Source organism: Antedon mediterranea, chromosome 1 (genome assembly GCF_964355755.1).
Source record: "Antedon mediterranea chromosome 1, ecAntMedi1.1, whole genome shotgun sequence".
NCBI lineage: Eukaryota > Metazoa > Echinodermata > Crinoidea > Comatulida > Antedonidae > Antedon > Antedon mediterranea.
The window spans coordinates 19,030,106-19,048,100 of NC_092670.1; the positions used below are offsets into that span (position 1 = coordinate 19,030,106).

A 17,995-nucleotide genomic window follows, 5' to 3' on the forward strand; every position below is an offset into this window, starting at 1 on the left:
ATGTTATTATTTTTGTGGTAGTTGATATTAATAAACTTAAAAACTGTTAACTTTTAAAGTTGAAGCAACATAGCATTACTACTACAGTAGGGTACTCCTTTAAAATCTTAGTAGAAACAATAGTAGATTTAATTAATTATTTTTATAGATTTCTTGAACTTCAAAATGATGTAGATGAAGCTAATCGTATGCGAGAGCAACTAGAACGTGCAATGGCTACAATGGTAGATGAGATACGCCAGTTAAAATCCAGAGTAGATTCACAAAGTATAGAATTTGGTAGCATTATGCACGAAGTTAAAGATCGGGCAAAAAGATTAGACGATGAAAACCGCCAAGCTGTAAGTTTAAGCTTGTACAGTACCACTCTATTCTTTTTATAATGTGCTTACCTTAAGTGAAATTGGGAGGCACAGTGAAATAATGAGGCGAAAAACAATTAATCATAACTTAATGTTGTACTAATGTGTCATAATTAATGTCATTTGAATGGCATTGGGCTATCTTCGGTTCCATACATTGTCTTTATTCTTACACCATGTGTTAGTATTTTTAATATGATCATTCACTTAAATGCACATGTGTTCAAGATGCACTGTAACATGGAATTATAGGATTATTAAAGATGACTGTATAACAGTAATAATTATACAGTACTGTAAATTTACTCATCCTTTATTATCCTCATTATCATAATTGTTATTATTGTTTTTGTCAACAAATCCTTGATATCTTATTTTTATTCAAGTTGTTGATATCGTTTTATTTTCATTCTCATCATCAAGTCATCACCTTTGCATAATCATAAGTACAACTTTTATATTCTTCATAATTCACTTTGCACAATTTGAATCCTCACTGTTAACTGTTTTTTTATTTTCTTATTTCTAATTTCCTGCACTATCATTAAAACAGAGGGTAAGTATTATAGTGTTTAAATTAATTATATTTATTACAATTATTTAAGAAATATGAATTGTACAAAAAATTTGTTAATATCAAATACAAATATTTTTTATATGATATTATTAAGTATAATAAAAAAGAACCAACAACTGACGAAAAAGTGCAATTACTGAGAGACCAGTTCAGTATAGGGTAAGGGTAATATGCCATGACCTTCGTGTATATTTATGTACATTTTTGTCTTGTAAAGCTGTTATAACAAATTAGTGTTACCTTTTGTATTAAGTTGATCTGACATGACATGTGACAGTAAATGTGTAGTAGTAGTACTAATTTATTATATTTTCTTATCCATTAACAACTAGAAATTCATCTTTGTTTGGACATTTGTGTTATTTGACAAATCACTATTCAGGGAACATTTTCGTCAGTGTAGCATAGCAAAAAGCTATACAAAACAACCTTATTGCTACACATTTCTAAAATTGTGTAGCAAAAAATATAATACAAAACTATGTCTCTCGACTTAAAAATCAGTTTGATTAGCAATATTGCTAAACAAAATTGTTAAATGAAATTTTTCCCTGCTATTCATATTCATATATGGAAGTACCAACAAAGTTTCCACTGGAGTTAACAATAGGGGTTTATATATATTTCCCCTCGTTGGTTTACCTCCTCAAATGAGGGGTTCCACTTTATTAGTTATTATATAGACTTATCATACATGTGTGTTTGTGAAAGTATTTGCAATATATTTGCTAACTAACATATTCTTGCTACTGTAATTAGATGGATAATCAGCGTAAATACCATGAGAGTCATCATTCTGTTGAGCAAGCGACCTCTGTATTGAGGTCACAATTGGATGCAAGGTATAACAAAAATGCCCTCAAACCACCCAACACTTTTTTTTATCATTTTTTCAATTCACTTTTTTCAAAATTGTAAATTTGGTACTTGAATTAAAGTTAAAATAATTATGTTTCTTAACTTTAGTACTTAATACAATTGGGTCCAAATTCAGATATAAAGTGTGTCTATCCATACCTCAATTTTTTTTTCTTAAAGATGTACTGTATTGTCCCCCAAAAACATGAAAAATGAAGATTAATTAAATCAGACTTTGAATAATTTATTTTGTAGTTTTAATAAAGTTAATCAATTTAATAAAAAAGAAATGAAAAAAATCATGTTTTCACTTATAAAATGACGAAATAAATGGTAAAATTCAACCGAAATTCCATTGGCTGGTAACCAGTTTGACAATTTTTTGCTTTAAATTACATTTTTTTTAGGTAAATACATTTTTTTTTTCAATCCAATTTTTTGTCAAAGTGGATAACTATTATGTTACATTAAAATGGAATAATAAAAAAAAAATGTATGAATTGTTTTTTTCAGGGGGACAATACATCTTTAATTAACATTTTATTTTACAATATGTTTTTGCCAAAAACTACTTTGTTTGCTCTATGCTTTACCAGTTATTGTGTTATTATTATAAATGTCTTAGCTTTGTACCAGTGACATTGTATATTCTTCTTGATTATGTAATAATATTTAGTCAAAAAGTGGAGTGTTATTTTAAACTTAGATTTTCCTTTATTTTTTATATAAATTATTTACAGTACTACATTGTTCCTATAAATTGAGTTAATATTAATTTTTAATTACAAAACCCACAGAATTGAAAAATTATTAACAATATAAATAAGTTTAATTTATCAATTTCCCAAATTAGTTGAATACATGTACGACCGTACAGTAGTACTGCTTGCAGCTACTTTGGAGTTTTCTCTGATGATTCCAACATAAAAATGCTCCATAGACAACTATTACAAGTTAAAACTTGTTTGATTTTCAATTCAAGATTGGGTGAAGTAAGAGATGTTTTGATGGACTTGAGAGGTAGAATATCAACAGAAGAAACCGAACGAAGGCAACAAGAACAACAAGTGTTTTTAAAGTAGGTTTGATTGAAGGCATCCTTAGAAATTAAAAGTTATTTGCATTTAAAAGTTATTTCCTACTTGGTGGTTTGGTGGTTATGATGCTTGGCGTCCTGGGTTCAAGTCGTGTCATTTTTCAGTATTTTTTCTAATGACAAAAGACAAATTGACTGCGACTTTGTTTATGTAGAGCATTTTGTGTATACATTTGTCTTGTGAACGGGATTTAAGAAGAAGGATAGTGAATGAATTTTCTTATGGTTATTCTTGGAAATTTGCATAAATATATTTAATTTTTTTTTAAATTTACCCCAACTTTCTACCTTGCATCCAGAATGAATGACCTTCAATCGCAAGTACATGAACAAAATCGTAAACGTGAAGAAGGCATGCATGTTTTAGATGTCGTCCAGCGAGAACGGGAACATGCATCTGACAACGAACGACTGAAAATGCAGAGTAAGATTGCAGAAATTGCTGAAGAGGTTAGCAAGAAAATTCTAGGCAAAGAGATTCGGCTACGTGAGGAAGCTCAACAAAAGTTTGGCAACATTGAAAAGGTATGTGATGTCATTATCATAGCCAGTTATATGTATGGTATTTAATTCAATTCACATTTATTCAGCAATATAAATATTTACATTACAGGGATTTTACAGAGACAAGTAATTGTCTGTAGTCGTATTAAAAACCCTTTAGAAAAAAACAAATATTATCACAAAGGAAAAAAATAAGCAAAACTATAAATACATATAATATAAAACTAATACATATGTGTGTACACTGACACACACCACGCACAATATATGCATATTTATGAGTGAAGCATTTTAAGTACTGTAATTCCAATGGGTGAGCGGCCGAGGGTTAAAACAGTGGAACCGTAATCACGTAGCCATAACATCGGCAGGGGTTCGAGGCTCACTCACTCCATGGTTCTGGTGGTAGAACGAGTCTTCTCGGATAAGGACTATAAACCGTAGGTCCAGTGTACACAACTTGCTCGTGTGCACTTTAAAGAACCTAGTACATCTTTCGAGACGAGTAGGGGGTTACCCCGGTGTATTAGTACATCACAGCCACTGATCACCAACTGGGCCCTCTGGGAGATCAGTCTTTGACTGAAGAGGTCACCCAGTATAAAGATAAAACAATATCTAGGTCATTTCTACAGAGCTCATTCCATAGTTTCGGTCCAGGTATGCTGATAAAATATTACTTGCAGGAATTACTTTCCCATCTTTTTTCCAATTTTTCATCATTGTCTACTTTCATTTTTAGTATCTAAATGCAGAACAATCAGCACGTATCGCCCATGAGCAAGCGATGCGGGAAGAGAATGAAAAACGATGGACAGCCCTGCAAAAGCTCACTGAAGGGGAAGTTCTAAATGTTCGAGAAAACCAAAAGGTAGGCTTAACTTTTTATTTCTTATAAGTTCTTAACTTATTACAAAAACTGTAAATCGCCCGATGAAATTAATTAATTTAAAATTTGTGAAGATAGGAAACCTGTGAGAATGAGGTAAAGCAACCCCAACAGAGATTTGAACCTGTCATTTCTGATCTTACCACATGTATAATAAAAGTTTCACTATTTACTTACTTGTTTTCACTTAAATTTAGAAGGTATCACTTTAAACTCCATGCTCTAAATAACTGAGATACTAGGGAGGTTTCGCAATCTTACGAATACGATAACGAAAACCTATACGTCACGTATACGTTTTCGTAAGCCAGTAAAAATCTGTTTCGCATAGCAACGAAATATTGAGGGTGTCGTCCAAAATATGACTGCGATAAATTTGAGCGAAGCGCAGGTACGTGTTACTTGGTGGTTGGCTGCCTAGGCCTAGCGTAACATCAAAGCGAGTGAGGACTGCTATTTATCAAAATTGACCTGGCATTTTAGTAAATTACTTTAGTAAATTACTTTCAATAAATCTATAATTATATTATAATCGCATATCATTCCTGACTCAAATGCAAAATGTGCAAAATAGATCAAAAACTATACTCGTTTTGTCATGAGGCAAAACTCTCCCTTAGCAGAAATGGTCCACAGGCCTGTCAAGAGTGTCAGCCCATAAAACACACAATTGTAATTTGATTATATTAACTGCCCATCAAATACAACCCAAGGGTACTATTAGGTCATTTACAACAAGGTCACCTGGACAGCTCATGAAAATTCGTACATGGTTTTCAGCAATTTCTGTAGTGAAGTGTCTGTCACACTCCAGCTGGCCTCTCATGTGTGTCAAGATAAACAATCGGAACTCCTAAATTGTTTAAAACAGACCAAGATTTATTACCCGGATTTTTTCCAAAACCCGGGTGAAGTGGACTGATTCTGCTAAGGGAGAGAAAGGCCTAATGTAGTTACGAATATGACTGGTGATATTCGTCAACACGAATACGCTTTACAAATATGAAATAGGGATCAGCTCAAAAGTTTCACAAATGTGTGACATATCCGTTTTCGTTATCGTATTCGTAAGGTTGCGAAACCTCCCTATTATAATTATATTACCGATATAAAACTGTACTCAAAAGAGACCCCACACTTGCTAATAATGACCATATTAAGTTTCTGAAACTCTTATTGAGGGTTTTCGTTTTGCTGATTGTTTTGTAATTTTAATGTACTGGATCTCTCCATTTCTGGAGGCCTTTTTGAATTAATTGAATAATTATAGCAAAAGTATATTTGCATAAAAAATCATATAATTACAGTTTAAAGATTTGAAAAAAAAAAATTAATGTTATTATCATTGAATGCTTAAGGCAGTAGTCTTTGGGGAACGTGTTTCCAATTTTATTGTGATTTTTATTAGTTACAGTCTATTGTTGATTTATTTATTTTGATGCTAGGCAATTAAAATCACTCAATACTGTATGCATGATTGTTATGAAACCAAATGATGAAGATGTCATTTGATGTGTTATGTGTAACTTATTTGTCCATGATAACAGATACCTGAAATCATATACCTGTTCTGTATTATGATCTTTAGTTTCCATTATAGTGTAATATTGTATTCTATTTTGTAATCATTGTATGTCTGCTTTTCAACATTTTAGTTTTTGGAGCATTTGCAACTTAAATGAGTAATAACCATTTTCTAAATATTTTTTTGATATAAGAATCCAAATAATCATACAGAGAATATTATGGATAGATTAGAAAATTTGGAGGGAAAGTTGCTATCAAGGAGACAGTCAAATAGTGACTTGGCTGAAGAACAGGCAAGATATAGAGTTTTGATAAATGACTGCTTTTTATAATATGTCGCCATGTGTTAGTGCCTTTTGATTTGCGAGGACCAATCAACCAATGACCAGTCTAGGTCAGGTCAATCTATGTGTCGTTGTCGGGAAACCATCAAACATGTGTCGAGTTAAGGAGCGAGGACACGTGTTTCAATATCAACACATAGCAAGCGCACATTGAATAACAGTGACATAATTTGGTCTTTGCAAATCAAAACCTAATATACTAGTTTATTTTATTGTCATAACTAAATATTTGCATAAATATTGAAATTACTTTTTTTATTATTCAGATTATTCTTTTGTTGTCAAACAGTAGTTTGTTCAATTTGTAGAAGTTATGAGAAAAAAAGCTTGCTAAATAATTGCATTTTTACAGTGTAAAGTGTAACAAAATGTAGTTATTACAGAAATTACGACATAGCAAATATATTTATGTTTTGAATAATTAACTTATTTTTGGTCATAAAGCTCTTTGTACAATAGCATTTAGCACATGTCATGAATACAAATGGTATCTTCGAGCCAAAAAAGACTATTTATTAACATAAAATTTACTTTTCAAAATTAGATAAACAATATAGAAATCAAGATGTTTAAAATTCAGTAGTTGTAGTGCTTTTAATAATTTTATTGTTTTGTTGTGGTTATTTATCAGCATTACAATCAAGAAAATAGTTTTTTTGGTAGAATGCTTTTGTTTTGAAGCTATTCGATTATTAGATTAAATTATTTGTAACCTTGAAATGCTTTACATTTATAGTTTTAATTATGCTTTATATTTTTCAATCTAAAAAATATTAATAATGCAAAACCTGTATTGACAAAATGAGAGATAAATTTTACTTTGATTTTCCTATAACTAAAGAAATATGCAACGAAATATTTGAAAACACGAGTAGCTGAAATGACTGATAAAGTTGAAAGTTTAGAAAGAACAGTAAAGAATCATGACAAGTATCAAGTTGAACTTGAGGAAGAGGCAAGACATTTTTCTTTTGTTGATAATGCTTTTTTGTACAATCTGCTGCTATATTATACTTTAATGTAAATAATTAAGGAGTTTGATTTATTCTGTAGTGGCTAATTCATGTTATTATGATTAGGCTGTAATCCACAAATAATATTACTCATTCAGTAAAAGAAACTGGATTTAGTAACACTAAATGAATCACTTCTAAAGGAGATGTTGTGTGTGCGTGTCAAACACCAAATGATCTTACAATTTTGTAGCAAACCTTTAGAAAAAAATATATTATGATGATTTATAAAATTTTATTTTATGATATTTTTATTTTCTAAAAAAAAAGAAACATGTTACAAAGAATCTGAAAACGCGAGTTAATGAAATCTCAAACAGATTTGATAGCTTAGAGAGATCAGTGAAGAGTCGAGAAAGACAAATTACTGCTGAAGATGAGGCAAGATATATTTATATAGCTTATGCCAGTGAATTGACGTTGCTTTCACGATATTTGCGTCGCCTAGTGTATATTTGTTTGTGTTTTGTATTTATAGCGTTTATTTATAACTGTAGATTGTGTATTGCATTTTGATAACAATTCAACTCTCCCAAAGTTGAGTTTACTCATTTAGGCTTTAGTTATTTACGTTGGAAATTTTGTGGGTAGGAACCAACTTACCCTGGTAAATAACTAGACCATTTAATGTACAATTATTTACCTTTGGGTTTTTTTCTCATGACAATTTACAACTCCACTCCCAAAGAAGAATAATAAGTCTTTGTCTATGTAGAGCATGTGTATTTGTTTGTCTTATATGTTCTAGTGCAGTATTTGGAGAGCCATCTCGATAGTGCTTTGCAATCATGGCAATCCTCAGGGTGCTGCACCGCTGTATTGTAATGTATTGTTGTGCCTGAAAATTGAATAAAATAAAAAATAAATAAAAAATAACAAAATCTGAGTCCATGTTTTTAGGGAGTTGACTGAAAATATTTTTTTGATGCCAAAGAATGACATTTTTGTGACAATATAATAATTGTATTATAAGATTTTTGTGTCCAGTACAGTAGCGTAATGGCTATGAGCACTTACTGGGTAAACCTAGAAACCCCTGAGCTTAGCCCAGAGGAAGAAAAAGGCATTAATAATAAAATATGTCAGAGTTGGAAGGCCAATTAGCATCCCTAAATCCATGGACTTAGGCCTCTGTGTTACGTCACTGCTCCAGTAAAGAATATTATATAGCAGCCTTATATGCTAACAATGAAAGATGCATATATACTGTAGTATGATTTCAGCTTTTTTAGTTTATGAAAATGTTGCTTGATTTAGAGGTAGTTACCATTTTTAAAACAGATTAGAGGATGTTGAAAGAAAGATTAATGTGAAATGTGGGTTATTGAATGAAGAAATGTGTTAACAGTATGGCTTTGCTTGTTGTTATTGCTATATTTCAGTTGTTTAAGTTAGAATATGTAATTATATTTTAACATTTTATAGTTTAAATACATAAAATTATTGTTCTTTTTTCCTTAACTGAAATGCAGAAAGCGCGACGTTCTGTACAACGAAGAGAGTCAATATCAAGGAGGACAGAAGAGGCAAGCATGTGGAGATTTTGCCTCCATAGCTTAAAGCAATACTGTTTATTGTGTATTTGTTTTCATGTGTGAATGTATACATTTTCTATAACCATCAAGCACAGGCTTGGTGTCTGGAAGAAGTAATCAATAACAACTTGTTTGCAGGTTTTTTACTACTACTTAGCATATTTGATACTGTTCTACAGTACATTAACTACATATGCATTCTTACATTATTTTTTTGACAAAGCTTATAATAAAAGTATAATTTTAGCCTTTAGATTTAATTACTGGTTCAAGATTTCAAACATCATTGTCCTTTTGTTGCTACCAGCGCTTGAGTTTTAAAATGTTCTTAATGTATTAATTTGACAAAAACATTTTTTGTATTAACAATTTATAATATCATCTCCCAATTAAACAGTACTTGGTATAAGCTAATAAAATATGGACACTGACAGATATATTTTTCATGAAGCTACTGCAAGCATTGTCTATTTCATTGTTATAAGCTTCTGCTGCTTATTCCAAATATGCAAGTGACCTTAAGCTGGGTTGTAAAGTACCTCTATACTGGTTGATGTCTTGCTTCCTCAGAGTTGATTATTTACATTTTTTTTGTTTAATTGTTCATTTTAACAGCTTGATAGACACAAGAATGCAGGTGGTCTGTCAAAGGTTGGTGAGACAATGGAGAAATTGGAAAAGATGCAAGTGGAAACAAAGAAGCAGCTTGAACAAGTGATGAAGGCAGAAATAACATCAAGGTAATATCAAACATGGGGTCTTTGTACCAGTGTATGTCTAAAAGATTAAATAGATAAAAATAATGAATGGTAAACTCCAAATCTATGTTCATACCAAGGAAATCTAACAACAGGACACTGAGCTCACCTTGCCAAGATAGAAACTCGTAATAGTCCTTTGTGACAAATAACAACAGTACTGTGCTATGTACATACTCTCCTGTCGCAGCCACAGATAAACCCTTTGATCTCCGGAGCTCAGCATCCTGTTGTTAGATTGCCTTGTTTATACCAAACAATGAAAGGCAGCTAACCATGGAATATCGTAATAGCAATGCCTTTTCCAAATAAATTCAATGATTTCTCCTTTCACATAAATTGTTAATGTCATTGATAATAGACAAAGCCAGGATAAACAGATAGAGAACAAGATTGAAGATGTGCAAGAAAAATTGGGTGTGGCTATATCCACCTTGCAACAGGCAATTGGTGGAATCAATGAACAAGTAATAACTGCAACTTCTGAAGTGAGTATTCTAGCATTGGTTTGATAATCGAAATCAAATGTTCATTGTTAAATATTCAGTTTTGTATATACCCAAGATGATTGTAGTCTTCATCAATTGTTCATTTTTCATCATTTAATAAAATAATTACAGTATCAAGACAAACTCAAGGTGATGATTGAAGAATATCAGGGATCTGAAACTAGAGGATCTGCAGACATGGATGCCAGAGTCACGGCTATCCAAGCTAAGCTAACTCAGCTAGATGAATCAATTGATTCAAAGATTTCACAGGTAAGCTATCTCAAATATACCAATGATTAATTCACTCAAAATAACCTGTAGGATTACCAAGATTGAAGCTATAGATCAAGAACCTATTCAACAGTATTTACAGGTTGTACATGTTACAATTGACTTGGCATATTCTTCAATCGCATTTATTCTCTTTTCAGGTCTTGGGTAAAGTCATGGATGCAGATTCTAAAGAGGTATGGTTGTAAAATATAATTACTGCAGTAACTCCATAATGTATTATCATGTTATATATTATTTAAAAGTGAGGTATAACAAAAAAGATAAAGAAACAAACTTTTTTTTTTACAGGAAACTAAAAAGGCATTAAGAACACAGCATGATTTGATCGAAGAAATAGAAGACTGGCGATCTGGAGCTGAACGTAAACTAAAACAAATCAAAGAAAAAATGGATGACCTCTCACCAGAGGTAAGTTTAGAATTATGAACTTCTTTTTAGAAAGAGAGAGTACTGCAAATGCCTCTCTGCACAATTGTACTAAACAACATTATTCTTGAAACCATGGAGAAAGTATGAAACAAATCTCAAACAATGACCAACATTCGAACAATGTCTACAATGTCTACAATGTCTACAATGTCTACAATGTCTACAATGTCTACAATGTCTACAATGTCTACAATGTCTATAGAAAAAGATGTTCTCTTTTATACAAAATGTTTTCTCTTTCTGACAGATTGAACAAATGAATAAAGCTAATGAATCTGTACAAGATGACATGAAAGAACTAGTGGAATCTGAACAGAAAGAAAGGTAAACAACTACTTGACTTAACTTCAATTGGGATACATTCTTCTGACTTAAGCTCTGTCTACACTATCAAACGTTATGTGAATGTGATGTGCATAAATGGACATGATAATATCATATCACTACCATATTTGGGCATATTACTACCATATCTGGGCATATCACTACCATATCTGGGCATATCACTACCATAGGCACATCACACTTTGTTTTTCAAAACTAGTTTGATAGGGTAGACAGAGCTTTAGAGACCAGTTTCAGCTGTGGTCTCTAAATTTGAATTACTTTATTGAAAGACCAGGGCAACAGTATAAAAGTACCTTTACTTTCATAGCAGGATTGGAGTTGTTGAAATTTGTACTACCTTGCCTTGTACTGTACCTTACTTGACATTTAATTTTTCATTTAACATTAGAATTCGAGATGTTCAGATGGTGCGTGCTGATCTAGAAATGAAGTATAAGCAAATACAGACAGACATAGCAACTGCCAAGGCATCAGTCGTTGCATCAGGAGGAGGAGCAACAACGCCAATGCCAATCTCACAAAAAGAGAAAATGACTGCTGGTAAGGGTGGCGGTAAAGTAGACCAAGGAACGTTGGATAAGATGGGTTACCTAGAGACAGAGGTCAATAAGGTCAGTTACTAATGACGTAGAAAATAAGTTTTATAATGGTTTTTTTCCTCAGTTATGTATACAGTATTAGAAAATATTTTCGCATTTTTTTCCAACCAGCTATCATTTATACTGTTATTTAATGTTCGCTTTGATTTATAATTTCATACACCAATGTTAATTTATACATTAATGATTACTTTGGTAACATTTTGTTATCAATCAACTAATGTACACTCTGTAAAGATAATCCTTTTTCATTTTACTATTTTTTTGTGCTCACATTACACAGTACCGTGGAAAGTTCCTTGAGGTTTGTAATTTTTGTGTATATAAATATTTGTATCAATTGTGATTATTATTTTACAAAACCATCTCTTGAAAAAATTGATGTTAAAATAGAAAGAAGATGTTTCCATATTTGTACATCTAATTATTTTGTATATAATTTTTAGATGAAAGAAGAAATTGCAAAGGTAGATGGGACAGTTAACACTGTTAAGGTTCACTTGGGCCGTAAGATAGAACAAGAAGGAAAACAGGTATTTTGAAATTAGTACTTTGACTTCTTACTTCTAAATGAAAGTTTCAGTGTCTCTAAAGCTCTGTCTACACTATCAAACTAGTGCAATGTGCCGAAATATCACATTTGTCACATAAAGTTTGATAGTGTAGACAAAGCTTAATTTATGTCAGTAAAGTGAGTTGTATAAACATGGTTAATAGCTTCTTTCAAGATAAAACTGTTTATGGTATACCTTTACAAAAGTCACACGCATATATGATACCAAGATGTGGTTGTTTGTCTTGGAAGAGAACACCCAACATTGTTAGAAGTGTTATGTTGGATTAAAGGCTATTTAATACTAATTCTGTCTAATGCTTTTATTTTCCATCAGCGAAAGGAAGAAACTCAAGATTTACAATACATACTAGAAGATGTGAAGAAAAAAGTTGAAAAGATGGAAAAAGAAGGTGCAAAATCAAAAAAGAAAGATGACGGAGACTCTGATAAAAAGAAAGATGATGGGAAGAAAGATAAAGATAAATCAAAAAGTGATGATGGTGAGGATAAAAAGAAAAAGAAAAAATCTGGAAAGGATGATAGTGAGAAGAAAGAGGGTGATGATGATGGAGGAGAGAAAAAGAAAAAGAAGAAGAGTAAAGATAAAGAAAAGGAAGGTGAGGGAGAGAAGGATGAAGACAAAAAGGATGGAGAAGATAGTGGAGAGAAAAAGAAGAAGAAGAAAGATAAAGACGGAGAAGGTAAAAAGGAGAAAAAGAAAAGCAAGGAAGATAAAGATAATGATGAAGGAAAGGAGAAAAAAGAAAAGAAAGAGAAGAAGGATAGAGAGAAAGATGGTGGTGAGAAAAAGAAAAAAGATAAGAAAAAGGATAAAGAGGATGGAGAAGGAGGAGGAGGAGAAGATGGTGTTTCTGAAGTGAATGCTGATCAGTCATAACACCAATTACTGATGATGATTTGACAAAACAATATGAATAAGCAATGTGTGATATGTTATGATGCAGAGGTTCAAAACCATCCAAGAGGTTGTTGCTGAGTGATGTGCCATAAATCTGTGCAATAAGGCATTATACAATGCATGATGCAATATACACATATACTACTGCAGCGCATGATGGGAAATATGCAATATCCAATATATTTATATATTATGCACTGACAGTATTAAAAGCAATGTAGAACACTATTAGTGCATGATGGATAATATTTTAATAATTAGGGGTGTAGTGCATGAATAGAACATAAAAATGCATGATGGGTATATTTTAATTATGGTGTTGTGCTTGAATGGAACATATAAATGCATAATGGGATATTTTCAATTTGTTCACTCATAAATATGATGCATCTAAGTGTGTAATTTATGTTAACTTTGCTATTTTATTTAAATGCACTGTTTGAAGTTGATCACACCTTCCATCAATCAATTTTCCTAATCATACCATAATATATTAACACCGTTACTAAAATTTAACAGTATTATATTACTGCACATATAATTATGGATTTTAAGTACAGTAAGTGATCAAATTACCTCAGTAAAATAAGCACAACACATAACCTTTTTTTTCCTACAGTTGTTGTACTTTTTACAGTTGTTTGTAAAATTTATTTATGCAGAAACAACACAATAGTCTTAATTTGATCATTGTTATAACTTCCAAATAACAAAAGATCAGATTGAATTTATTTTTAACCTCTCGTAAATGGAAGTTTTTTGATCATTTACAATACTTAACAATGTTTGAAGTGTATTTTCACATGCATTATTTACACCAAGAATTTTATTTGATATAATATTGTATATAGTATATCTGTATATAAAGTTACACATTTTTTATCTTGAAATTTCATAAAATACTTCCAACGGTTATTAAGAACGAGAATTTTATTTGCAATACAACTTAATGTTTCGTTTATTTAACCATATTTCAAGAGTGTGACACCACCAATGTCAATAGAAAATTGACAATGTTTAAAGGTACCTGCATGGTATTGTTCATGACACCAATTTTATATTTGCAAAAAAAATGTCTTGGTTTAATGTTAATAATTCAACTTAAGGAGATAAAATATTTATTTGAACTATATTTTGTAAATTTATAATGCTGTGTAAGTAAAGTTTGGCTTGCAAAATCTTTTTTTATTGTTTATTCTTTAAGACTTGGTTAACTGAAATAACAATACTGTAAATGGTTGATGCAATTGTTTTAAATAAATTCAACCCTTTGACACTTTCTCAATATTAGTCAAACTGAAAGTCCTGGGAATTGAGCTCTGTAGCACCTGTTCAATCATTTATGGTTCCACACATTCACAACTTTTTTTAAGCTGAACTAAATTTTCTATCTTAATTTGTATTTACTCAGTTTTAGGGGCAGGTGGCCCTGTTGCGTTTCTTGGACCTGCCTATAACTTTTCTTAACATTGCTGTGATTTGATGAGTATTTTTCACTCTAAATAGAATAACACTAATATAACATTCAACTGACATGTTTAACTAATACCTTTAGCTTGGGTTTGCTACTTACCTTTTTTAAATTTAAATTCATTTCATTCTTGCACACCTGCCCTGCACCTTGTAACACCTTAGCAATTATTTCCAGAGCATGGATCATATCACCTAACCACTCATACAGTATATGCAAATTAGCACATTTAGAGATCAACCTGCATGGACCTTTCTGGCTGTACTTCTGCATGGTTTTACTTTCTGAACACCTATATATATCATGAATATTCATTTGATCTGATAATTCTGCAATTCTGTATTCTTATTTACAGCCAAGGAGAAGTCTAACGATAAAGATGCGACTGGTGAAAAAGGCAAAGATGAAAAGTAATAAAAGAAATTGGTAATATTCTGGTAAATCTTTGCCAGGTCATATATGCAAGTTTTTAATATTAATTATTGAGTACATTTTGTATAGCAAGTTATAGGCATGTTTCAATTATTCAAGGCTGAGCAGAAAGTCTTTCACGCACATTTGATATTGATTGACTGTAACAGAATGGAGTCTGAGGGCAACTTGAATTAAACTTTGAGTAGAAAACTGAGCAAGACGACTAGTGGGGCACTGATTTTTTTGCAAGCCAGGAGTTTGTGTAGGACATCATTTTCAAAGGATGTTAACAGGCACAAGTATGAAATAATCCAGAGGAATATGTGCTTTGATTTGTTTATTTACATGCAGAAAGCTAATCTTACTCAATTTTAACAAACGGAGGGTAAATACCTTGTTACATTAAAAGTACCTTGGAATAGCTTCGAATTTCTTTTGACTACAACATTTTCAGAATTTCGTGGAAGTGATGGCAAGATAGAATGTCTGTGTAACCTTTTAAATTTATATTGTGCCCTTTTGCTTTAGTCTTTAATACTGTGTGTAGTTCGCTAAAAAAAAAGTCTAATAATAAGGCAATCTTAGTATTTATATTTTGGAAATTTGATATACTCCATCCATATATGCGTTTGCGCAAACGAGGCTTATTTTTATATGAATTGATTATGAAATTTAATGTACAATATATTAAATGTTTAAATGTATTTAAGGTTTATTAATATATAAATATTTTTCTTGTATGATGTGCTGACAGGTTGCAAAAGATAGGACATTGGGTTGTGTCAGAACAATTTACACATTTTAGGAACCTCCTCCTCCCTAACAACTCATATTTTATTGTTTTTTTTCATGCAGATGTGCTAAACACTTCTAAAAAAGTGCTGGGATCTATTTTTAATTTGAGTGAAAAAAAAAACAATTTTCATAACTTTTTCAAGAAAAATTTGGCACACAAGTTAACAATGCAAAAAAATTTTACAGACACTACATCATCAACAGTTATTTTAAAAACACTTATTTCTTTTAAATCCTAAAGTTAATGTATTTCCAGAGACTTTTCTATAACTAGTTATTTTCATATAGGACCTTGAAAATACTGAGTCGATTTCCATAACACTGGAATAACACAAGAACCCATACATAAACGTGAATAGAAAACATTTTATTTTTTTACCTAAATCCTTAATTGCTGTGTACGAGTACAGTTTGTCTCGAATTCTGGAATTTGTGAATGTATGTTTTGTAAAAATAATAATAAATTAACTGTTCATATTTACAGAATTATGTTTTTCATTTCTTTTGCAATAAAATTTGACAAAATCATAATACATACATTATGACCTTTTACAAATATGTCGCATTTTATTATTAAAATCTATAATTTTAAAAAAATATTACTATACATATAAGCGACAAAAAGACTATGCAAATTAGTGACTATGTATTTTCGTTTTCTTTGTTATCAAACATTGAGACCAATAAATCGCGCTGACCTCCACCATTTTGAAACAATCGCATCTTCAGCGACGGTTTTGCAGGAGTTGGTAGTGATTTCTCATTGTCTGGAACATTTAGATCGTTTATGTTTGAAGGTCCTTAAATAAAGAACAAGAATCAATTATTATACTGTAGTATTATTTTAGAAGGAAGAGGTTATTGTTTCATGAACCTGGTCACAGCAGACCTGGCAAGGGGAGGGTAAACACACAAGAATATAAATCCATGATTACACCATTGCAATAGAAAATGAATTCTATTGTTAATGTTTTCTATTGTACTATTGTATAACTTTACCTGGAGTTGATAGCTGTTTACTTTCTACTCCCTTGAGAAGAAATTCAGGTATATTTGCTGGGTTAAAATCACAATCCTTCTTATGCATTGCAAGCTTTTGAAGTTGCCCGATAAAAGCACATCCCAACTTGCGAAATGGACATGCAACCATGTGGTCTCCTATAATATTGGTCAATATGAAATCATTATGAAGCTGTGCTACCTGGAGTGGCATTCTAAGGAAGAATATTAAGATTTCATTTAAATAAAAAAACATAATATGTTGGTGTAATGATGAGAGATTTACCATATCTGTAGTAGGCCTAGCTGGAAACTTTGATATAATTTTACTTTACCTATCTTCAGGGCAAGTTTTCTTATGTTTTAACCATGCTGTTATGCACTAGGAGTAAAATAATAAATTAAAATAATAACTAAATAGTATTTGTTTAAAACAATCACAAAGTCACAATACAATAGAATGTGAACACCAATGATTTTATTTGATATGAAATCCCTTTAGTCTTTATACCTTCTTGCAGTAACTATGACCACATGGAGCACGCTGCGGTTTGATGAATACCTCTTGGCAAATTGAACAAAACAGATGTCGACTTACGGCTTCAGGATTTAGAAAATATCTAATATATAAGTAATCATGAAATTATTATAAAATATAAATAAAATTAAACAGATTATCATTATTTTAAAATGAAATGACTACTCAGCAGTCAGGGGTAGGGCCTACGCCTACCTGGTCCTAGCTAGGCTATTTATTAGATTACCTAAATAAATTAGGACTAATAATAATTGGCTAGCTAGGGCCTGATCTGACCCTCACTCGGCTATCTATCTATCCTGTACTACTACTACTAGAGGCTCTAGCTAGCCTACATAGGGCCTAGCCTAGACCTATGCGTTAATAACCATAAATAAATAAGGCCAGGGCTAGGCCTAGCTCAGCTAGGTACCTTTCTTCTTCATCCTCATGCTGGTGATCATCCTCACGCTTTCGTTTCCTCTGCTGAGGCATAGCCTTGCTGCTATTGCTAATGAGTTTGTTCCTCTCTAACTAGCTGGGCTAGGCCTTTATAGTAATTATGATCAAAGAATATATATATTCTTTGTTATGATCAAGTGCAAATTTATTTTTTAAATTTTGGCGCCGCTGATTATAGAGGGCGGCATTCATACTCCTTCATATTCTAATTTTCACCTTGGATCGCTCGTACGATGTA

General features: G+C 31.6%; 2 protein-coding genes across 7 annotated transcripts in view; one reads left to right on the forward strand and one right to left on the reverse strand.

Annotated features, from left to right (window-relative positions):
* LOC140060447 (uncharacterized) overlaps positions 1 to 16,229 on the forward strand; it is a 26,137-nt gene extending 9,908 nt beyond the window's left edge. For 2 of the 6 annotated variants that reach the window (XM_072106664.1, XM_072106680.1), the window contains 19 exons: positions 149 to 341; positions 1,699 to 1,781; positions 2,780 to 2,875; positions 3,193 to 3,418; positions 4,140 to 4,268; positions 6,005 to 6,106; positions 6,999 to 7,112; positions 7,441 to 7,551; positions 8,643 to 8,696; positions 9,321 to 9,445; positions 9,825 to 9,951; positions 10,084 to 10,224; positions 10,386 to 10,421; positions 10,537 to 10,656; positions 10,925 to 11,001; positions 11,414 to 11,636; positions 11,908 to 11,928; positions 12,071 to 12,157; positions 12,515 to 13,633. In XM_072106664.1, the coding sequence (XP_071962765.1) occupies positions 149 to 341; positions 1,699 to 1,781; positions 2,780 to 2,875; positions 3,193 to 3,418; positions 4,140 to 4,268; positions 6,005 to 6,106; positions 6,999 to 7,112; positions 7,441 to 7,551; positions 8,643 to 8,696; positions 9,321 to 9,445; positions 9,825 to 9,951; positions 10,084 to 10,224; positions 10,386 to 10,421; positions 10,537 to 10,656; positions 10,925 to 11,001; positions 11,414 to 11,636; positions 11,908 to 11,928; positions 12,071 to 12,157; positions 12,515 to 13,078 (2,629 nt within the window). In that variant the 3' untranslated portion in view covers positions 13,079 to 13,633. Of the gene's footprint in view, positions 1 to 148; positions 342 to 1,698; positions 1,782 to 2,779; positions 2,876 to 3,192; positions 3,419 to 4,139; positions 4,269 to 6,004; positions 6,107 to 6,998; positions 7,113 to 7,440; positions 7,552 to 8,642; positions 8,697 to 9,320; positions 9,446 to 9,824; positions 9,952 to 10,083; positions 10,225 to 10,385; positions 10,422 to 10,536; positions 10,657 to 10,924; positions 11,002 to 11,413; positions 11,637 to 11,907; positions 11,929 to 12,070; positions 12,158 to 12,514; positions 13,634 to 14,925 lie in introns of those variants that run through there. The other 4 variants (XM_072106704.1, XM_072106689.1, XM_072106672.1 and 1 more) reach the window with 4 other exon arrangements.
* On the reverse strand, positions 16,208 to 17,983 carry LOC140060608 (E3 ubiquitin-protein ligase PDZRN3-B-like). The gene is made up of 5 exons (XM_072106895.1): positions 17,729 to 17,983; positions 17,290 to 17,398; positions 17,114 to 17,160; positions 16,779 to 16,993; positions 16,208 to 16,579 (listed from the first exon to the last, which is right to left on the reverse strand). Exons 1-5 carry the CDS (start codon positions 17,788 to 17,790, stop codon positions 16,422 to 16,424), a joined length of 591 nt encoding a protein of 196 aa, XP_071962996.1. The 5' UTR covers positions 17,791 to 17,983; the 3' UTR covers positions 16,208 to 16,421.
* Between the last annotated feature and the right edge of the window lie 12 nt (positions 17,984 to 17,995).